Source organism: Rousettus aegyptiacus, unplaced genomic scaffold (assembly GCF_014176215.1).
Source record: "Rousettus aegyptiacus isolate mRouAeg1 unplaced genomic scaffold, mRouAeg1.p scaffold_m13_p_2, whole genome shotgun sequence".
Classification (NCBI taxonomy): domain Eukaryota; kingdom Metazoa; phylum Chordata; class Mammalia; order Chiroptera; family Pteropodidae; genus Rousettus; species Rousettus aegyptiacus.
The window spans coordinates 165,175,631-165,196,906 of NW_023416295.1; the positions used below are offsets into that span (position 1 = coordinate 165,175,631).

General features: G+C 41.4%; 2 protein-coding genes and 1 long non-coding RNA gene across 5 annotated transcripts in view; 2 read left to right on the forward strand and 1 right to left on the reverse strand.

The window, feature by feature from the left end:
• The window catches only part of TCP11L2 (t-complex 11 like 2), a 36,952-nt gene extending 22,922 nt beyond the window's left edge, over positions 1-14,030 (forward strand). The window contains exons 7-10 of the mRNA XM_016148082.2: positions 3,669-3,856; positions 4,070-4,251; positions 7,003-7,175; positions 11,639-14,030. Of these exons, the coding sequence (XP_016003568.2) occupies positions 3,669-3,856; positions 4,070-4,251; positions 7,003-7,175; positions 11,639-11,883 (788 nt within the window). The 3' untranslated portion in view covers positions 11,884-14,030. The remainder of the gene's footprint in view (positions 1-3,668; positions 3,857-4,069; positions 4,252-7,002; positions 7,176-11,638) is intronic.
• LOC118613762 lies at positions 13,562-19,560 on the reverse strand. Its single transcript, XR_004955805.1, has 2 exons — positions 18,800-19,560; positions 13,562-14,968 (listed from the first exon to the last, which is right to left on the reverse strand). It is a non-coding gene; the product is annotated as an uncharacterized LOC118613762 (long non-coding RNA).
• A 545-nt stretch (positions 19,561-20,105) lies between these two features.
• Positions 20,106-21,276, forward strand: part of POLR3B (RNA polymerase III subunit B) — a 111,738-nt gene continuing 110,567 nt past the window's right edge. For all 3 annotated transcript variants that reach the window (XM_036237416.1, XM_016148078.2, XM_016148080.2), the window contains exon 1: positions 20,106-20,493. In XM_036237416.1, coding sequence (XP_036093309.1) covers positions 20,197-20,493 — 297 coding nt within the window. In that variant the 5' untranslated portion in view covers positions 20,106-20,196. The remainder of the gene's footprint in view (positions 20,494-21,276) is intronic.

Genomic DNA, 21,276 nt, shown 5'->3' on the forward strand with positions numbered 1-21,276 from the left:
ATACCTATTAGTAATATCTCCCCGTTCTTCCCTTGACAACCACTGATCTTTCTATCTCAGTGGATTTGCCAGTTTGGGACATTTCATATCAATGGAATTATACAATATGTGGCTTTTTGTGTCTGGCTTCTTTCACTAAGTATAATGATTTTAAGATTTACCCATGTCGTAGCACATATCAATACTTCATTCCTTTTTATTGGATTATTTATCCTTTTCCATTGCTCTATGTATCCACTCTTAGCCATCACCACACTCTCCTGAAATCAGGCATGTCAGTCCTCCAGCTTCGTTCTGTATTTTCAAATTTGTTTTGCCTATTTTAGGTCCTTTGAATTTCCATATGCATTTTTAATAAGCTTATCAGTGTTTGCAAAAAAGGCCAGCTGGGATGGCGATTGGAATTATGTTGAATTTATATCTTAATAATATCGAGTCCATTATTCTATGAGCTAGATATTTCCACTTACATATCTTTATTTCAGCAATATATTTTAGTTTTGGTGTACCAGTCTTGTACTTATTTTGTTTAATTTTATTTATTTTATATTTTTGATGCTGTTATAAATGGTATTTTTGTGAAATTTTTATATTCTAGTATATGGAAATATAATTAATTTTTGAATATTGACTGCATCCTGAGACCTTGCTCAATTATTCTCATAGCTTTCTGGAGTATTCCTTAGGCTTTTTTATATGTACAGTCATGTTGCCTATGAGATAGTGTTACTTCTTTTCAGAAAAATCTGCATGCCTTTTATCTCTTTTTCTTGCCTTGCTGCACTAAGAGGCCATTTTTGCCTTTCTAGGGGAAGAATATTCACTAGATATGATATTAGCTGCAGCTGTTCACAGATGTCTTTTTTTGGGGTGGAGGATTGAGGACATTTTCATTAGTTTGCTGATAGTTTTTTTCTAAATGGGTCACATGTTAAATTTGGTCACATGCTTTTACTGCATATACCGAAGTGATCATGATTTTTTTTTTCTCCTCCTACTATGTAATAGTGAATTACAGTGATGGATGTTTTTTCTAATGTTAAACCAACCTCACAATCCTAGGTACTTGTCCCACCCCTTGGTCCTGGCATATTATTTTTACCTTATTACCTTGCTTATGCTTTCTTAAGGATTTTTGCATCTGTATTTATGAAAGATGTTGCTCTATAATTTTCTTATGTCTTTGCTTGATTTTGGTATTGGGGCAAAGCTGGCCTCTTCAAATGAATTGGAAAGTGTTCCCTCCTCTGCTTTCTCAAAGAGTGTGCAAAGAGCTCCCTGTGTCTTTCAGTTCAATTTGCATGAACTATGTACATTAGTACATATTTTACTGGATGAGAGTGAGAAAGGAAGGATAAATACAGGCATATAGGACCAAATCAATTTGTCAGTCTGAAGGAGACTATTTGAGCCAACCCTTAAGCCCGTGGTTGCCTCCAGAGACGGTGAATTAAATAGGAAACCCATTGAGTCTCTTACGCTACTATATAGATGGCAGAGGCTTTCAGAACACCTACTATGTGACAAATACTACTGAAAAAGTAAATATCCGATTAGTTTCCAAAGCAAATGGGTCTACCGAGACAAAGCCAAACATTTCACACATCTATTAAGTTACGCTATGAGCTAAGTCAAAGGAAAGAGAAATAAATATATTGGACTCTCAGAGGTCTCACTAGTGAGATGAAAATGAGATAAAGGCACATGAAATGTTTAATGACTATTTTTGAAAAATAGAGAAGCTGTTTTTCAGTTCAGCTGTTTAAGAGAAATGACAGCCAGATCAAAAATTCAAGGGCAGGTGCTCTGAGAAGGGAGAGAGAAGGATGGATCCAGACAATCGAGAAAGGCTTCTCATGAGGAGAAGGATTTGGGCGGGGCCACTAATGACTGACAGGATTTGGATTTAGAGAACCAGAGATCATTTCAGAGTGGGTTAGACCAATCCTCCTTGGCAGGAACATGTACTGATGGAGAATAAAGTCAGATGCAGCCCTCTTGGGCCCTGCACTGCGCTGGGCAATTCTTAGACAAACACACCTGTAAAGCCATTGCCTGTTGTGTTTCTCCGCTGTGTCGGCCAGGAGCTTCTTGAGCGCAGGGACTATTTACTCATCTGTGTTTCCCCAGCACTTGGTGCAGTACCTGGAGTATAGTGTGCGCTGTTACCATTGAATGAATAAGTGAATAGAACGTCTCTTATTACTGTCCATGTGAAAAACTGAGGGTACAGTTGCCTCACGGGGTTGACCTTGCTTTTGGAGCCACGTACAGCAGTTAATGAACTAGCTCATGGAAGTGAAATCTCAGCAGATCCATTAGAGAAAAGCCGATGTTTCTCTCTAAACCGGTGCTCTTTCTGCTTTACCAGTCATGCTGCATTCTGGCTACATATTCGGATCACTTGGGGTGTTTGAACACAGACGCCTGAGCCCCACTCCAGACTGATTAAGTCAGAATCTTGTGGGGCTGTGCCCGAGATCGTTCTTTTTTATCTTTTTAAAACTCCCCAGGTGATTCTATAATCAGCCAGGACTGAAAACCACTATGCTACACTGTTGCTTTTGAGATAACAAAACGGGTTTCTAAAAATTCTAAAAGTATCGGCTGTAAATGATTAAGCTTGTAGTATAAATGCTTATTACTGCCACATTGTAATTATATCCATGATGATTTCCACACACTCTCTCTGTTGGATATCTTTTAAATAAAAGACTGCAAGTCTTACATCTTATAAACAGAACTAGAAGAACCCAAGAACATTTGCCAACTGAGGAGAAATAAAATTGTGAAATTTGGAGGGTAGTGTTGCTTTAGTGGGACAAACAGAGCTATGCATGATTACTATTGTTTAAGTGCTGGGTCTGAGGAAGAATTTCAGGGAGACTATTCTTTATTTCGTTCTCTGGCTCTTTTTAAAAATCTGCACCTGTGTTCAGTCTGCATTTTTTTTTTTTTTTGCAATTGCCACCTTATAAATTTTACCAAATACCTAATTTTATAAGAAATGTGGTATAAAAAGCAATTTATTTCCAGTGAGAAACCTTAGTACTGAGTCTACAGAAACGTGTGCACAGCAGCATGCACACGTGTTTTGGGAAAGGCATAGCTCTAATTAGACACTCACACAGGACCAGGACCCCAAAATATTTAATAATCAATGCCTTTATTCTAAATACCTTCTCTGCACAAAACTCAAAGTCATGTGTGAGATAGCCTGTCTATCCAGTATTCAATGCCATGTGCTACCACTCTCTTCCCCCTAGTTCTTTATGAACTAGCAAAACAGATTTTCTTGTAACATCTAGAATGTGCCAGAAAATTCTCTCACCTTTATGGGTCCTTGTATGGGCTGTTCTCCTGTCCTGGGGTGACAGCTGTTTCCTCTGTCTGCCTCGTATCTTCAAGTGTCACTTGTGGAGCTCTTCCTCCGAGGTTGTGTCCTGGACAACCTCTACTCTGTCCACTCCCACCGTACCTTCTCGTATTCATTGTCTGCTGCTGTAACTGTTAGTTTACAGGTCTGTCTCCCCTTCTGGACTAAGCTCCTTGACATATGGCTGTCTTTTCATTCATGCCCAACACCTAACACCATGTCTGTCACATAGAATACACAAAGGAAAGGGTCCATCAGCTGTAGGACTAATATGTGGACTTTTCACTTGTAGGTGCTCTTGATCAAACTACAGAATGGATAAAAGAATCTGTAAATGAAGAATTACTCTCTCTTTCTGAGACTGCTTTAACTCCTGGGGCCGAAAACAACTCCAAGCCCAGCCTGAGGCCTACACTGGTGCTAAATAACAGTTATTTGAAACTGTTGCAGTGGGATTATCAGAAAAAAGAATTACCAGAGGTGAGTGATTTTTTTTTTTGTCTCTGAAGTTTTCCGCTATTCTAATTCTTAAGTTCTAACTGTGAACCAGCTGGTCTCTCCGTGTTGCATGTGGTTAAATGATGTTACTGAAACCAGACAAAAATGAGAGTTTGGATATCAACACTGCTTGTTTTACATCTTCATGGTATTGAGTGTCCCTTTCTGTTTTTCCATTTTAAATGAATACGCTAGACACTGATGACAGATGGAGCACGTCTTCAGGAACTGACAGAAAAGCTGAATCAGTTGAAACTTATTGCCTGCCTGTCCCTAATCACCAACAGCATAGTGGGTGCTGTTACCGAAGGCCTGCCTGACCTCGCAAACAGGTTAAAAAGGGTTTCAGCTGTTCTCCTTGAAGGCATGAACAAAGGGTAAGTTCCAAGTGTTGGCATCTGCTCCCCATGTGTTAAGGCTCTGCATGCGTTTCAGAGAACGTGAATAACCTTGGACGTCTGGATGTGACATTCAGGACCGTGCTTTAGAGAAGCTTATCTTACACCTTCTTTTCTAGAATTTCTTTTAATATCTCCGACGGCTTAGATGTCCTTTCATAGGAAGGGAGACGGGAGAGGTCTTTTCCATGACAAGTGCCAGGCTGAGTGTAGTCTTTCCACTGAGGATGGGTGTGTGCAAAAGCTTTTCTTTGACAGTGCTGTGGAAAAAAACAAGCAAAACCCAGAAATCCACCAAGCTCCGTGTTTCAAATGCCCTGTTACAGAGGCTTTCCAAATGGAGTTGTTCTGACACCGTCTTTTTTTTTTGTAATGTTTACTAACTTTACAGGTCTGACCTGCTATGAGGTCTTTAGAAGTAGAGACCTCTCTGTCCTGTAGAGATGTTACATGGGTCCAGTGAAGGTTTTGTTTTTGTAAAATTCGTTTCCCAGTATTGTACCTTTATTGAACATTAGAAGCCTATTGGGATTTTGCATTTAGATCATCCATCCAGTTGGGTGGGAATCCTGTCCAAGCCAGAAAATTCCTAATCTTTGTCAATGAGAAGATGTTTCCAGGGGTTTTCTGTAGGTTAGTGCCTCCTGCTAGTTCCTCCTTCAGGTGTTTTCAGGGACCAGTACTCTACTGCTCTCACCGAGGGAGAGGCACTTATCCTCCCATACTCCCGCCCTCTACTCAGAGAGCACCTAAATTACGGGATGAAATCCTAGAATATCAAGAGCCAAAAGGAGCCCGAGTGGTTACAGAATCTAAATTTACAATTTTGAGCTGAAGTTCTGAGAGAGAAGAGGATTTACCTTGGGCTGCACAGCAAGAAAAGGGCAAAGCGAGGCCTGAGCTCTGGTCCAGCTGTCTAAGGCCCTGCCCTTCCTACTGCTGTTTGTGGCAACCTGCCAGGCTCATTTATTTCGTCAGGACTCAAGACCTATAATGAAAAGAAACCTCTGGTTTTGCAACTGGCCTTTCCTTAGCGTTTCCCCACATTGGGTAACCATTACTTTACAGAAAAACTTTTTAAGCCTTTAGAGAACCCCCAGTGCTGCTTAAGTATTAATGTAAACCATATAGCAACGTGATTACTAAGAGGACAGGCTTTCGGGTCGAAATCCAGGTTTTAAATCCCGGCTCTGCTATTGACTTCGTATGTACATACCCTAGAAAGAGTTTCTGAATCATCCTGAGCCTCACTTCCTCACTTGCAAAAAGGGAATAACATTTGTGCCTGCCTTGGAGCTGTGAGACCTCAAGGTGATTTGCGTGAAACACTGTGCACTGGCACATAATTAAGTCGTCAATAAATGTTAGATTTTAATAACTATTCCTTTATTAAATCATTCTCTTTATAGTTATTCTGCCCATCTGGTGGTTTTATTGTTTTGTTTAATTCCCTTCCCCCCTACCTGTGTTAGGAAATGATTGTAGTCCTCAATTATTCTCATCATGGATGGGGTAATAACATTGATAATATAAATAAGCAGATGGTTTCAAATAGTTGGTAGACCCAGATGTCATTTACATTTGGTTCGATGATGCATTTTGAAAACTAGCAAGAATTTTTGCCTTCTTTCTTATGAATAGAAGAAGTTGGGTAAAAGTCAGGCGGTGAAAATTTTGTCATGAAGAATCTAACTTTTGGGTTCTACAACCCCAAAGGCACGTCCAATGTGGATTTATAACAAATTTCAGTGAAGGCAGAACACCAAGGACTTGTTTCTTACTGTTGTTCTTTTTCTTCCCATTAAGCATATACTACATGCCTGACAATCTGCCAAGAGTTAATATAGTCACAATCACATAACAAGTTTAGTGGTAGAGTCAGGATTTGAACCCAGGTCTATGTGATACCGTAGCTTATGCTGTAACCACTGCGTTACACTGCCTCCTCTCACTGGGCCTTTCTTTCATCCTTTAATTCCAATTTTGAACAGAGATATCTTAAGGCTTAAGGACCCTTTCTGGATAGTGAAATGCATTTTTCAGTTATTATTCCTCAATAGCGTGGACCCAACAAATGCACTTTCCAATTATTTGTTTTTCCTTGCCTATTACTAACCCACTGCTGATTACTTTTTACAATCTTCTGGATTCTGTTTATTTGCATTGTTAATCAGTTACTCGAAAGTAGAAATGAGGAAGAGCTTCTTATTTTTGATCATGGTATTTCAAAAGTTTTAGGTAATTTGTGGTATCGACCTCTAAATATTTCATTTCTTGTTTTTGATTGGTGTTATAAATTCAGTGCTGAGGCACAGATAAAAGAATTGATTTTATCTCATTTAAAAGCTACAAAGAAAAAAAAATCTATGAACAAATCCACTCAGACTAAAGCGTTTAAGAATAAATTGATCTCTTTCTTTTTCTTTCCGATAGCCCTACATGAAAATGGAATTGTAAACTTATTTTCAGGGACCACATTTTTCTATGTATGCTTTCCTATATAAACACCATGTACAGAATTAACTGTTTTAAGCATGTAAAAATCTGCTACAAATAAGAGTTAGTGGTTGGAAGGAGTTACTATTTTCTAAGTTCATTCTAACAGAAGTAATTGTTGTCTGTATAAGAAAAATTGATAGATATTTGAAATAAGTTGGTATATTAAAATATCAACAACAAAACTGAGGAACAAAAGCTCTCCCTGATGGGATTTTGTTTTATGTTTCGCAGGACCTTTAACTTGAAGGAAGTCCTGAATTCCATTGGTGTTCAGACTTGTGCTGAGGTGAACAAGACCCTGATGGAGAGAGGCTTACCAACCTTAAACACTGAGGTTCAAGCTAATCTTTTAGGTCAATTTTCAAGCATCGAAGAGGAGGACAATCCTATCCGGTCTTTGATTGGTGGGTCCTCATGTTTTTGTTGGTATCTGCCTCAAAACCGATTTGCTTTAATTTGCTGGCTTTGACTGATGTGTCAGTCAAAATTTAGTCTTAAACAGATAACCTGCTTCTTTTGGAGAATAAATAATTGGAAATATGAAAAAAGTATTAATATTCTCAAAGATTTGGGACTCTCTGTGTGTATATATAGTGGAGTAGGGGGGATTTCAAGGCCTTCTATCTTACTATCCAGCCAATAAATTTTTATGAAGAAAATAAAATGCCAGTAACGTTAGAATTCCAGATTCAATACAATCCAAACCAGGTGGCAGAATGTTCACGGAAAGTAGATATCAGTTCTGTTGTGAGCTAGCCTAAGCCCCCTGAGGCCCCTTTCTTGATAGGGCTTAAAGAGACAGTGGGGGAAAAAAAAAGGCAGTGGAACTGGGCAGCATGATGGGTGGGCTTTTTTGTACTTGACTTAGAAAGTGAATATCTGGTCGTCAGGGTGTGTTGATGAGTTGGGAAAATGGACAGTGTATCAGTTAGGACTTTTTCTGTTACCTGTGACAGAGAATCTAAACTTCTAAACTAGCTTAAGCAACAAGGGAATATATTTTCTCATATAACTGAAAAAGCCAGAGGGAGGGCTGGCTGCAGGTAGGTACCATTTCATAAGAGCTGAAACTGTGTCCCTGGTACTAGTTTCCCTACCTCCAGGCCCTCAGCACTGCCTTCCTCTGGGCTGGCTGTCTCGCGGTCTCTTCCCATCATAGCAAGACAGCTTTAGCTGAAGCCTACATCTTTCCATGTTTATGTCAAGCAAGAAAACTAGGAGTCGGCTTCCCTGTTAACTCAAATAATGACCCCAACGTTGAATCTAATTTGCTCCAGTTGGGCTGACTACAGGTCATGTCCCATTCTCAAATCAGTCATGGTGGCCGGAGGAGAAGGACCTTGGGCTCAAGATGTATGTTCAGCTCCTGGAGCCAGGGCAGGTCAGCTTTCTCTGTAACACCTGGTCTGAGAAGGGGAGCAATGGTTTCCTGCAAACAAAATGCAGTGCTGTATTCAAAAGAAGGGGTAGAAGTCACAAAGCAAGTGTCTACTGCAGCAGGTAAGGAATAAAGACTAGAAGGAGGAAGAGTGTAGAATTAGAACATACGTCCAATGTTCTAGGACTAATCCGCAGGTATTTGAACTTCCCTAAAATACAAATATGTGTTATTTGAGGCTCTCAAGTTCTTTTCTCCTCCTTATCTCTGGGGACAGGGAATGCCAGAGATCAAGACCACAGAGGCCACTTAATAGCTCAAGGCTTGAACCCCTCCCCCAGATAAGAGCAGTCTGGTGTGCAGCACTGCAGGCTGGTGAGAAGTGACAGCCGATAACAGTAACAAACACAGCATGACCAGAGCCGCCTGTGGCTGAGCCCTGTGCGGCATAACCTTCATTGCGGATGTGTGCCTGTCCTCACAGCCCAGTCTCCGGCTGAACGGCTGATACCTGGAGGATGGCGTTCCTCGGAGGCAGGGGGACAGACTGTCTGCTGTCTGCCACGTACCACTAGCTCACACTGGTGTGCAGGCCTCACGGGCACGGGGCGCATATGTGCGCTGCTGTGTCCTTGTATCACGTTGGGCCCGAAGATGACATTGAGTGAATATTTGTGGAAGGGACGAACGGGTGAAGACTTAGAGTGGTTAAGTGACTCTCCCTTGAGGTCACATAACGAGCCAGTCGCAGAGCAGGGGTTCTTACTGAGCCTGCCTGACTCCGGAGCTCGTATTCTTAACTGCTCCGGTGGGCACTGCAGTCAGAACTGGAGCCCCGCTGTTTGCTGGCGGGGCGCCCAGAGCATCCGGGTGCCCTCTGTGCCCTTGCTTTAGATAAGGGAAGTACTTTCAGTGGTAGGAGGGGGACAGAAGCTGGGGCTCAGGAGATGCCCCACCCGAGGTGGCCTCTTAGAATCCGGTAAAGTAACTTTTTTTCCATGCTATTTTCCTCAGTCCCACTTTCCTGTTCTTTTTTAAATTGAAAACATTTTTAAACGTCATTCAAATTATTGTTGCCTAGCAACTTGAATGACTCACTTGAGCAGCTCTCCTTGGACTCTGGAAGCCAAGTGCACGCCTTGGGCAGGGGCCCTGTTTGGCTGCTCCTAACTGGACAAATGCTTCTGTCACTTTCAGTCTTGGCTTAAAAACTGACTCATCCACAGAGGAGACAGAACCACTCGTCAGCATAATAACAGTTTTGAAAGAGTTGTATTCTTTAAAACAATCTCGCCTGAAACTGTTTGGACCATATTTGTGATGAAAAATAGACCTGGGCTCCGGAGAGTCTGGCAACCAGTCTAACGGGAAATTTAGGACACAATTGATTCTTAATTTTCTGCCCACGGAGGAGTTGGAATAAATTAAGCATTTAGAGTGCTAACCAGCATTCCCCGTGGTTTCCTCCCGGTCCCAGTACCCATGATCCGCCTTCTTTCATTCTTAGTTGATGCATTTTTTATTTACAATGCGAGTACAATGCCCACTGTGTTCTTAGCCTTTTAAAAAGACAAGTTTTCTTTCTTAGATAAGTTTTCTTTCAAACCTTCTTTTTTCAAATGCATACCAAAGCTAGGTAACAATTATTTATAGATTACTTACTGTGTAGATTATTTGCAGGCTTATAGCTATCTACGGTTTTAAATGTAATTTTTTAATTGTACAGAAATTACATACATGAATAACCTCTTCTTGTTGACAAATTTACGGATGAGGCATAAGTAAACTTTGATTGCCATCTCCAGCCCCCATTCCTGACTCCCACTGTTTTCCGTTTGGTATTGATCTTTACAAACCTTTTTCATTCCGTTTTCACTTTGATTCAGTCAGCATTTGTGATGTGCCTGCCACATGCTAGACTAGGGACATAGAGATAGCTGTCACCCTCAGAGAGCTCCATCTCATCAGGAGAGAGACACATTCTCGATTAACAGTACTATGGTGCGGTAGTCTGGCAGATATTGGGTAAAACCCCAGAAGGAGATAACTTTAGGCTTGGCGTTGAAGGATGCTCTGTCTTGGGGCAGAGAGGTAGCGAGATGGAAGAGCATTCTAGTAAGAGGAAACAGTTGTGGCTAAGACATGGACATGGAATATAGGGAACTTTCGAGTTCTAGGTGACATCTGGCAGGAATGTGTGACTTTTGGAAGAAGTGTTTGGAAATAAGAGTTTCATTAATGTCATAGTTGCCTGTATTTGATACAGTTTATTCTCCTCCATAAACCTTCTCAGTTTTCTGTTGCCAAGGCCAAAGAAAGTCCTTGGAACAGTATGGGCTGTAGCGGGTCTGGTTTGTCTGATACCACTTGTCTAATACTTCTGAGGCCTAAGTTATTTATGCATTTGCATGCTTTTGTGCAGTAGTCTCAAACACGTTGAAGCAAGGAAGCAGTAAGAGTAAAGATAGCAAACGGAAATGCCAGTCGAAATGGCCCTTCCTCAGTGTCTCCAGATTGTTGGCACGTGTGGAGTGAATATGTAATTTATTGTCCAAACCAGGACACTTTTGAGAGCATTCCTTTTAATTCTGTCAAGACAACCAGTGTAAACTTCAACCATCCTGGGAAAACCTGGCAGCGTGGTCGCCCTTGCCAGGTGGTAATTCGGGTCTCTTAAGTTTGCCAGATTGCTAGCGTTTTCAAGAGGAACCAGAAATTTGGATTTCTGTGTGAATTTCCCTGATTTTAAATGGTTTTATTTTTTAAAAAAACACAGTGTGGGCCAGACTCGCAGTGCCAGTTTGCAAACTCAGCTTTAGTGTACATAATTAAAATTATGGACATAAGTATTGTGTTTTTGTAAAAGATCCCCTGCTTTACCCCAAAAATGCTCTACATTTTTTATCAGTTAGCTATTACTGCAAAACAAGTCGCCTTCAAACACAGAACTTCAAAAAAAAAAAAAAGTAGCATTGCTCACAAGTCTGTGGGCAGCTGGTCTTGCTGGGCTCACACATGCATTTGTGGTCAGCCGTGGCTTGGGTCGGTAGCCCTGCTGATCTTGGCTGGGCTCTCTCAAGTGTTCAGGGGTCGGTCGGCTACAGGTTGATATACAATGGCCTGAGATAGAAGGGCTGGGCGTCCCTCGATGTTGTCTTTCATCAAGCCCAGGCTTGTTCACATGTTAGGTAGAAAGGACAGATGCAAACCATGCCTCTTGAGGCCTTGGCGTGGAACACACTGGCACATCCGCTGCATTCTCTACTGGCCAAAGCATGTCATAAGGCCAGCCCCAATTCAAGACATGGGGAAACAGAGTCCAACCTTTGATGTAAGAGCTGCAAAGCTACCTTGTGAAGGGCATGGATACAAAGAAGGTAAAGAATTGGGAATATTATTGTAATTCATGTACCATAATTACTATTCTCATTTAAAAAAATTATAGACTTTAATAATGGGACAGATAAAGATATCTTATTTCCCCCCCAGATAAACGAATCCAGCTCTACATGAAGAACCTACTCTGTCTTCCTAGCCCTCAAAAATGCATGCCTCCCGTGCCTGGAGGCCTTGCCGTCATTCAGCAGGAGCTGGAAGTGCTAGGCTGTCAATATGCAAACATCGTGAATCTCAACAAACAAGTGTATGGACCATTTTATGCAAATATACTTCGAAAGCTGCTCTTCAGTGAGGAAGCCATGGGGAAGGCAGAGGCTTCAGCTTCTGCTAACTAAAGCGACTGACATTGGATAAAAGCTTGGAAACCCAGCACTTAGGTACCAAGTCTGTTTCCATCAAAGGCATTGCAGATGTGGCACATTCTCAGTCCCGTCCGTCATGCAGTGTTAACCCGAATCTGTGTAACCCAGTAATATTAGCATTGCAGAAGACACGCACATCCATCCTATAGACTTTTTTCATGCATCATTTTCAAGTTCAGAAGATATGTTTTTCATGAACAGAAAGCAATTTGTAATTAATTTTATTACCTATATAATACTTACGTTTTCTTAAGCATTTATATCTGGCTTATCCATTCAACCCTTAAAGAGTTGTATTTTCTCACTTGTCACTCTCAAACCTAATGATTTTTAATTTTGGTACAACTTAAAGGGTTGAAAGTTACGAGAATAACTAAGCAGATGATGTTCTGAATATATGATATGAAGTAGGTAAAATCGTATTTTAAATGTACAACGAAATTTTGTTAATGTGTAATAGAAACTTACATAATGAATTCTAAAATTCCACAAATGTACCAGTTCACATTTTATAATTCCAATTGTCAGTATTTGCATAGAATATAAATTTATTAAATCTATTTAAAGCTATATGCAAATTTTAGATAAAACCTCCCTTGTTCATTTAGTGAAAGTAGAAACAAATCTCTTCTAAAATTTTATTCTGGAGATTGGTCCATTCTTGTAATTTATCCTGCTCTCAGAGAGAAACAATTTTGCACAAATCTCTTAGTGAATGTCTTAGCATTTCTCAGGCCATTGGTAAAGTTTATATAAGATTTTAATATTTTTACAAAAAGCAGGAATGGTTTGGTTTACTTGTAAGAAGGGAAGCTAATAAAACGAGATGCCCAGGAGATCCTCATTCTCTGTGAAGATCAAAAACAAATAGTTTAAATGTGGATTTTTTTAAACATTATAACTTGCTAAAAAATGCCTTCTGTGCTGATGAAATCCTTACCCCTCTATGACCACGGTGCTCTGCTAAGTATCAGTGCCATTTGACATTCTTGAGCATTAAAGCAAACTTGGCTCAGCTGGCAATAGCTGTCATTGGATTGGAGAGAAATCTGCCTGACCTGGAATCACATGCTTCTGAAGTGTTAAGGGAGGCACTACAGTTTGGGCAGACTCAGTCTACAAAGTGCTCTCTTCACCTACAACAGTTTTGATTGTTTTGTTTTCTAAAGACTCACTGAACCTTCGTAGGCTGGCGGGGAAGAGTGGGTCGGAAGTCAGAGGGACTCCTCCCTTCTCTCTCTCCCCCTTCTCACCACGACCTCCACCATTATGGTGCTACTCCTTTATTTGACAAAGTTCTCGGAGATGATTGCATGAATAAATTATCTTCAATCTTCACATTTTGGAGGGATCTGCCAAAATTTGAAGAAATTTTGAAAGCCAACTTTTTGCCCCCTCACAATGACCAATACGTAAAACAGCCATTCGGTCCACGTAAGTCGCCGTGCATACGTGGAAACTTCCTGAGAGCACGTTACTGGTCTTTCCCATTTCTTCCCCCGTCCTGTGCTTCCACGCTGCCCATGCTTTCCCACGCTTAGAAACCATAAAGGTGCTGAAGAGTTTTGTTTTCATTTTCTCTTAGTTTTCAACTATGTTCACTTTGGGGCTATGGGCAGCAGAGAGGGTCTGACATTAATGTGTTGTGTGATTTTTTTTTTTTTTTTGTCGCTTTCTGGGGTGAACTGTGTCCCTTAACCGGACGACCAGGTGCACTTTTTAATGATCAGATTGGAATCCAGCTGGTATTCTTACATACTTGATTATACTGCATTTGCCAGCAGGAAAACAATGTGCAAACATTTTTTAAAATACACTTAAAATGAAGGGCATTCTGCTTTTTTTTCCCCCCTTTTTTTAAGTGGCAAAGTAAATCTCAATGTCTCAAGTCTAGATTTAGGCAACTACATTTACTAGGATTTTAAAATCTTATCCCTTAGCATGCTGTTTATTTGGTTTTTACCTAAATGTTTACTTCTACTTTTAAGGTTTTCTTAACATGGTCTTGTTTTGTAATGCCAATTTTATTCAACAGCATACACACATTTTCATTCTTCTACTGCTTAAACATGTATTGTGTGCACTGTTAAATTTTAAACATTAAACATTATTTCAACATAGCTAGTGTCTCTGTCTTCTGAACCACCTTCAGGTAGCTCGGGGCTTGTTCTAGAATGATTTTTCTGCTGATCATCAGAGCCTTGACGACATCGGGTCACATTCATTCGGTCAGTCAACAAACGCCTCTTGACATCTACTATGTGCCGAGAAGTAGCCTAGGTGTTGTGACAGATAGATGACTAGACAGACACTGTCCTCAAGAAGTTTATTACCTAGTGAGAAGGACAAATTTGTGAACGATTACAAGAAAGTGTAAAAGGGCTGTACAACAGGTACACGTGGTGCTAGAAGAAAAATCATCAAACTCTTTCATGGAGGTCATTCTTAAGCTTGAACTTGAAGGATAGGCAGGAAATCGCCAAGAAGCTGGGACAGAGAAAGGCCAAGTGCACGGCAAGAACAGGCCCAGGGACCAGCGTATAGTAGAAGAAAGTGACGAGAGGTGAAACCAGAAAGGTAAAACAGTTCTGGGGTGTCGTGCTAAAATGTGTCGTCTTTGTCCTGAGAGAAACAAAGTCATTGACTCTTTTGAAACAGGAGAATGTTATGAATAAATTATCCTTTTGGAAAGTTCGCCCTGGCAAAGAACACTTGCGGTTGGTGCCGGAATATTCCTGTGTGTGTGTGCGCATAGGCATACAGGCACTTACATGTGGACATATGGCTCAAGCAGTAGAAATGGACTCTGGCTAACTGAAGCAGAAAGGAGTTTATTGAATAGATATTCAGTGCCTCACAGAATCTACTTGATCTGGGGAATCAGGCTTGAAAAATGGGTAGGAGCCAAGGCAATGCCAACTCCATCCACGCTGGATTCAGTGTGCGGATTCAGAGATTGACTTCTCGACTGTCCTTGCTTCTCTGCCTCATTTGCTCAAGATTTAGAGCCCCGGATACTAACATTCAGTTGGAAGACTCTAGGTCAAGTGCCCAGGCTCTAATTTGGAGGAGATAAAATGAGGTAAGAGTAGCTAACTCTTAAGACTCCCCTGGGGCTTTCTCCCAAATGGCTAAGGAGCAGGAAAACAAATCCCTTCTATTGTACATTCACAAGGGCTTTACAATTTGAACGTAGGGAATGTGTGAGGAGACCACCCAAGTCAAGCCCTGCCTGAGAATGACACTGAAAGATGATTCATGGATGGCATGGTCACGTGAAGCAGACCGACCTTCATTAGTATGTGAACAGCTGAACAAACAGTGCCCAAGTCACAGTGGCCTCAGCATAGCCTTATATCTCAAATTATAGTTCAAAGCAGGGAGAGGGTTAGTGAGGGTCGTGCTACTCCATTCAGCCCCCTTGTGACTCAGCTGTCCCCGACATCTTCCGTTTTCTCCACTCGCTCATAGATAGGGAAAGAAAAGGATTGCCCACCTCCGCTCATGGTCTATTCCAGAACCGAATCCTGTGGCTTCCTTCATCTAACTGCAAGTCAGGAGAAATGTACCCAGGAGAGAGAGGCTGACACAAATATTGATAATCGTTCAATGTCCTCGAATATGCCCCACGAACCTTCTTTTTCATAAAACTAAGTTTAAAATCATGTGTCTGCTCTGATTTTAGTAGTAGCTCCTCAGAGCGCTGTGTTGAGAGGATTTTGAAGCAAGATCCAGGCTCAGCAGAAGAGAATTCTGTGTCTGATTGGCCAAGTCTGCCATGGGCTTGGGGAGTCCACCTTTTGTACAACATATTTTTACTTCTGGTTTGACCCCTTTTTGAAACTAAAGTTCAGCCTGTTGTACTTCTGAGGATGTTAAGTCGCAAAACATTCCACTCCTTTAGTAAAAGTAACATGGGACTGAAAGTCATAAGACTTGAGTTTGAGTTCACTTTTATGATTTAATAGTTATATGAATTCAGCCAGTCTTTTAATCTCCTTGAATTTCCCAGAGGTTTTCTACCCTACCTACCTACCCTACTAACTTGTCTACCTCACGGAAATATTGTGAAAATCAAGTGAGGTAATGTGCTTGAACCCATCTGCAAATTCTAAAGCATAATGTAGCCAGAATACATTATAGTAATTGTAATTTATTAGTCCTAAATCTCTTTCAAGCTTCAAGAGGTTTTAGTATTGTGAGATGGGATGATTAAGTATTTAAGTACACAAGAACAAAAATTGTCATATCTCATCAGGACCATGGTTCATTAAGCCTAATATTGTCATTGGCAGAGAAACTCAAGGCTATGTAGAAAGCTGCAGTTATTGTCCTTGATGTCAACTTCAAAGGATAGTGACAAAACTCAACATGTTCTGATTTCCTTTTGATCAATTATAACTTTATTCTCCACAATTTAACCTAACCTTTCAGAGAGTATGTTTGTACTATCGACGTGTGCCCTCTTGTTCTCTGTTTTTGAAGTGAAGCTTTATCTTTTCCTTTCTAAGCTTACTCTGTTAGCCTCTTTCCGATTTCAAAGGAAAGGGACCTAGGGGTTTAGTGTGAAGGCTTTATGAAAAAGAAAGAAAACCCAGCAATCTGTCCCAGCAGCTGCTCTTACAGACTTGGTGGAAAACCTGGATGCAATTTTTTTTCTTTCAGAATATAATAAAATACAAATAGCCACCAACCACTGACCATATGGCGAGGACTACCTGAGGCACTTTATAGAAATGTTATCACATAACTGTGCAACACGCTGGCAGGCAGGCTCTACCATTTTTTTTTCATACGTGCAAAATGAGACTCGGAAAGGCTGAGGAGGTCATCCAAGGTCACAGAGCTGGTAAGTGCATTTGAACCCAAGGAGCTGAACCCTGGAATGTGTGCTCTTAACTATTGGCTGCACTGGTTTCCCTAGGCGATCCCATGAAAAGTATTTCTCATTGTCATGCTGCTATCAAGAGCTGACGTGGTGTTTACTTCTCTGCTTCTGCTTTGTGCGGCTGCCCTCCCTTCTGGTTCATCTCAACTAAAAACGTCCCAGGAGAGAGAATACAATTGGGTCTATTTGCCACTACTCAGTGTGGACATGCCTATCTCCCACTGTCCCTCACTGAGTAGGGGTCTCATGACGAGCCACCTTGGCTCCCTTAGATGGCTTGTCTCTGGCAGACTGCTGGCCCTACTGCTTTTGGCAGGATGATAATGTCACATGATACAAAGCAAGGCTTTTCGGAGAAAGGCCTGTGGGCATGGCAGGCGGCTAGAGGTTTTTTTTTGGACTAACTAGTCTTACTCAAAATGCAGAATGTTCTCTGATGAGAGATTTCCAATCACATTCCTCCTCACCTTGCTGTCTGTGAAATAAGAGACTTTAAGGACTCCCCCTTTGCCTTCGCCTTTTCAGACTGAAGAACGCTTATTCTTTCTCCAACATTGTTCTGGCCTTCTCTAGTTCTCGTATGAATTTACTTGAGTATAGAAGTCAGGATCATACATATTTTTTCCCAGCTTGAATGCATGAAGGTTTTGAAGAGAGGATAATCTTTTTCTTTTGTTTCTAGTGTCTTCAGGTTGAAGCCTCTCATAAGAAGGTGTAATTTTAAGGTGACATGAAGGCAAAAGATGGTCAGCCCTGGTGGGTTTTTCTAGCGTAATTTATAGAGACGTCCCTTGATGGTCGTATGGGAGAATCACGCTCTCCAGAACGTGGTATTATGTCATCTAAAGCCCTCATGCCACTGCTCAGACTGTTCTTCTCTGCTTGAAACGTCTTCTGCCACCCTCCCCCATCCTCCGCCCCCCACTCCGCTTTCAGTGTGGTGTTATAAGAATGATTAAAAGCAAGGGTTCTGGCATCAGATAACTATAAATTTAAATTCTAGCTCTGCCTGGCAAATTTTTTAACCCCTATGAGCCTTAGTCTTCTTACCTGTCAAGTGGGGATAATCATACTTAATCCCCAGGGGTTCATCGTTAAATCAGAGAATGCATATAAAGTGGGATTCTAAAGTCCGGCAAAGAGTAAACACTCAGGAAACTGATGCTCTACTATTTCCAGGCCCAGCTTAGACACCCCTGCTTTTTCCTTTTATTCTCCTTTAACCAGTGCCCCGCCGTTCTCCCCACTCCCCATGGCATTGGTCACTGTCTCATCTGGTTACCCAAACATTTCATATATAAGTGATGGGATAGCAGTCCACGATATCAACCATTTTCCCCTCTGAGATTTCCCTTCCCTAATTGCCCAGCTGTCAGTTCAAACCATCAGTCTCTTTGTACCAGGACTTCAGAAAAAGGATGTGACAGCAGAAGACAGAGAAATCAGGAGACTGTTTTGGGCTTTTCGGCTTTAAAAGTTCAGCCCCTTAGGAGATCAGAAAAGAATTCATGGATTTGACCTGGAGGTGCAAGTGCCAATAGGTCAGGGGCCAGGCAGGTTTAAGGAAGGTAGGACTGTGGCAATTGTGTTCGAAGGGCCCACACCACTCAGCATTAGCCAACTACTGCCATGTACGAATCAGGGACCATGGCTACCATATCCTCCTCTTTCCAAGACAAATTAAAAAAAATTTTTTTTAATTCGAATTTTAAAAAATGTGAAATATAATACCAAATTTATTATCTTTCACTGCATGTTTTTCTTCCAAATTATTTTTGCAACATAAATTTATTCAGGAACAAACAGTGAGTTAGAACATGGGCATTCGAAGACAGAGAAGACGGTTCTTGTTCTAGAAGCTTCCAGTCTGAAGGAGAGCTAAGACATATGAAGAGGTTATGGTAGTAAGAGATAAATCTTATGTTAGAGAGTGATTCTCAAAGTGTGATCACCTGGGAACTTATTAGAAATGCACACTTGCAGGCCCCATAACGAACCTACCGAATCAGAAAGTGGAGGTTGTTTTAACAAGCTCTCTAGGTGATGCAGGCTAAAGCTGGAGAACCACTTTGATAGCAGAAAGCCAGGAGGACTTTGGAACAGAAAGCCAACACATCTGAACCAACCTTGAGATCTCTGTCAAAAAATCACGTTACAGCCCCATCCAGGCTAGATGCTCAATAGGTTGGCCTCTGGTAATTCACAAGGATGATACAAAAGTGTATCTCTCTGCATAAGGCCTCCAAGAGCTGGAGGTGATTCTTCTTTCCCTTCTACTTTCACACATCAGCACTATACTTAGAAGATACAGGCACTAAAATTTATTTGAGGTAGTGAATTCAGAAATTAGGCTAACCTGGTGCAAGGCCTATACATTCATGATGAGAAAATGGCAAATGTATATTTCCGTAATTTACTGCAGTCATACATAAAATTTGCCATTTTAACCATTTTTAAGGATACCTTTCAGTGGTCTTAAGTACATTCACACTCTTGTGCAACTATCACCATTCATCTCCAGAACTTTTGCATCTTCCCAAATTGAAACTCCATACCCATTAAATAACTGTTGGTATCTTTTGCGTTGTTTCCCAGTGGGACTTTTTCCTATTGCTTTATGAGTTCATTTTAAATAAGGGAGACCAAGCCTTTGCCTTCTGCTATCTTGTTTTAAAAAAAAAAAAAGTCTATCCATGGTAATTTTAACATATCTGCTCAGAAAATTAAAAAATTTTCATCAAATCATAAAACTACCATTAGAATTATATTATGAAATCCATAAATTGTGTTGCCTTCAACACATTGTCGTGAATATATTCACTTACATCTTCTAAAGTTCATTAGCATTTAAATATTTCATACATACAGCAGTTACAATGTATTCTTTTATAAATGGCTTATCAGCTTTTTCAACAGCATTTATTGGATAGTCCATCTTCTACCGATTTAAAATGTTACCTGTTCATATTAAATTTCTTCACGTACTGATATCTGATATTTATTCCTAGATCTAACGTACAGTCCTTTTAGAATATAAGTTTTAATTGCTGTCCTATTATGTTCTACGTTGTAGGGAGTTAATACCTCCTCACTTAATGGTCATTTTACTAGTTGAATAATATTCTATCACATGCATGTACCATAACTTTTTTAAAACCAAATTCCCTACTACTAGGCATCTGGTAAGTTTCCTGTTTTTCCATACTATACAATCTGCAGTTTCAGACTAAATCGAATGAGTTATCTGTCTCAGCGGCTCAAGTTGCGCATATTATCCATTTAATCTTTTCTTTGAATTATTTTTAAATTGCAACCAATGTGCTCTATTGGTCTCAATTACCGAATAAGTGGAAAAGAACTTCGTCTCTGGGGTTTAGGATTACCCGGACGAGACTTCCATGAGACACCAGGGGGCGCAGTTTCCCGGCTTCGCATCCGCCACATCCGGGTTCCATCGCAGGTTCAGGTCCGGCGCATGCGGAACCTTTCTGTCGCACGTTCAATTAACCTGCGCGCGGGGACCATTTAGGCTTCCGCGCACCGCTCTCAAGCGGTGCTGCGTTTCGCAGCGACAGCGAAGGCGGGCGTGGCAGTTGTTTGCTTCTTCCTTCTTCGTGAGCAGCATGGACGTGCTGGCGGAGGAGTTTGGAAACCTGAGCGCGGAGCAGCTGGCTGCGCCGATCCCGACCGTAGAGGTGAGGGCCGGGCACGCGGGGAGCGGAAGGGGCCAGGATGCGGACCTTGGAGGCGGTGCCCCAAAAGCTGTCGCTACGGAGAAGGGCGGGCCGCGGCTCCTGCGCATGCTCGGGTCTCGGCTAGGGTTGTCCCTTCCCTGTCCCGCAGCCGCGTGCGCCTGAAAAGCCGGGATCTCTGGCGATCTGTCAGGAGCCACGCGGGCAGAGTAACCCCGCGATTAGCTCTGGGCTTGGACCCTTTATCGTGTTGGGGGGACATACTGCATCTCCGCGGTCTTATAGAGGGCACTGAGGCTCAGAGAATTTAGGCCACTTTCGTGAAGTCGCACAGTAGTGGTAAAACCAAATCGTCCCGACAACCCCACATCAGTAGTCTTGTCTTTTAACCTGGAATTCAAGTTTGAACTGCAGGCGTATTATAAACGCCCTGAAAATTTACTTTTTTTTTTTTTGCCTGGTTGTTGTGTAGGAAGTAGCCTTCCAGCTTTCAGTAGAGTACCAGGTGTTAGGGATCACTGCATTATGGTGAGCTAGCTGCCTGATGAACTTCAGCTGTTGACATAGTTTTGTTTCCTAGAAAGGCACACTTCTCTGGGCCTCAGAATCTTCACTGGCATGAAAGGATAACTGGAAAAATGAGGCTCGAAAAGAGTCAGGGGAGAGAGATTTCAGGTAGAGAGTGCAGGACACATGAAACCCGATAGGCAAGACCATCTGATATTTTTGAGGAACTAAAATTTAGTACTATAGTGAGGAAGAGAGCAGAGATGAAAGGAAGGATAG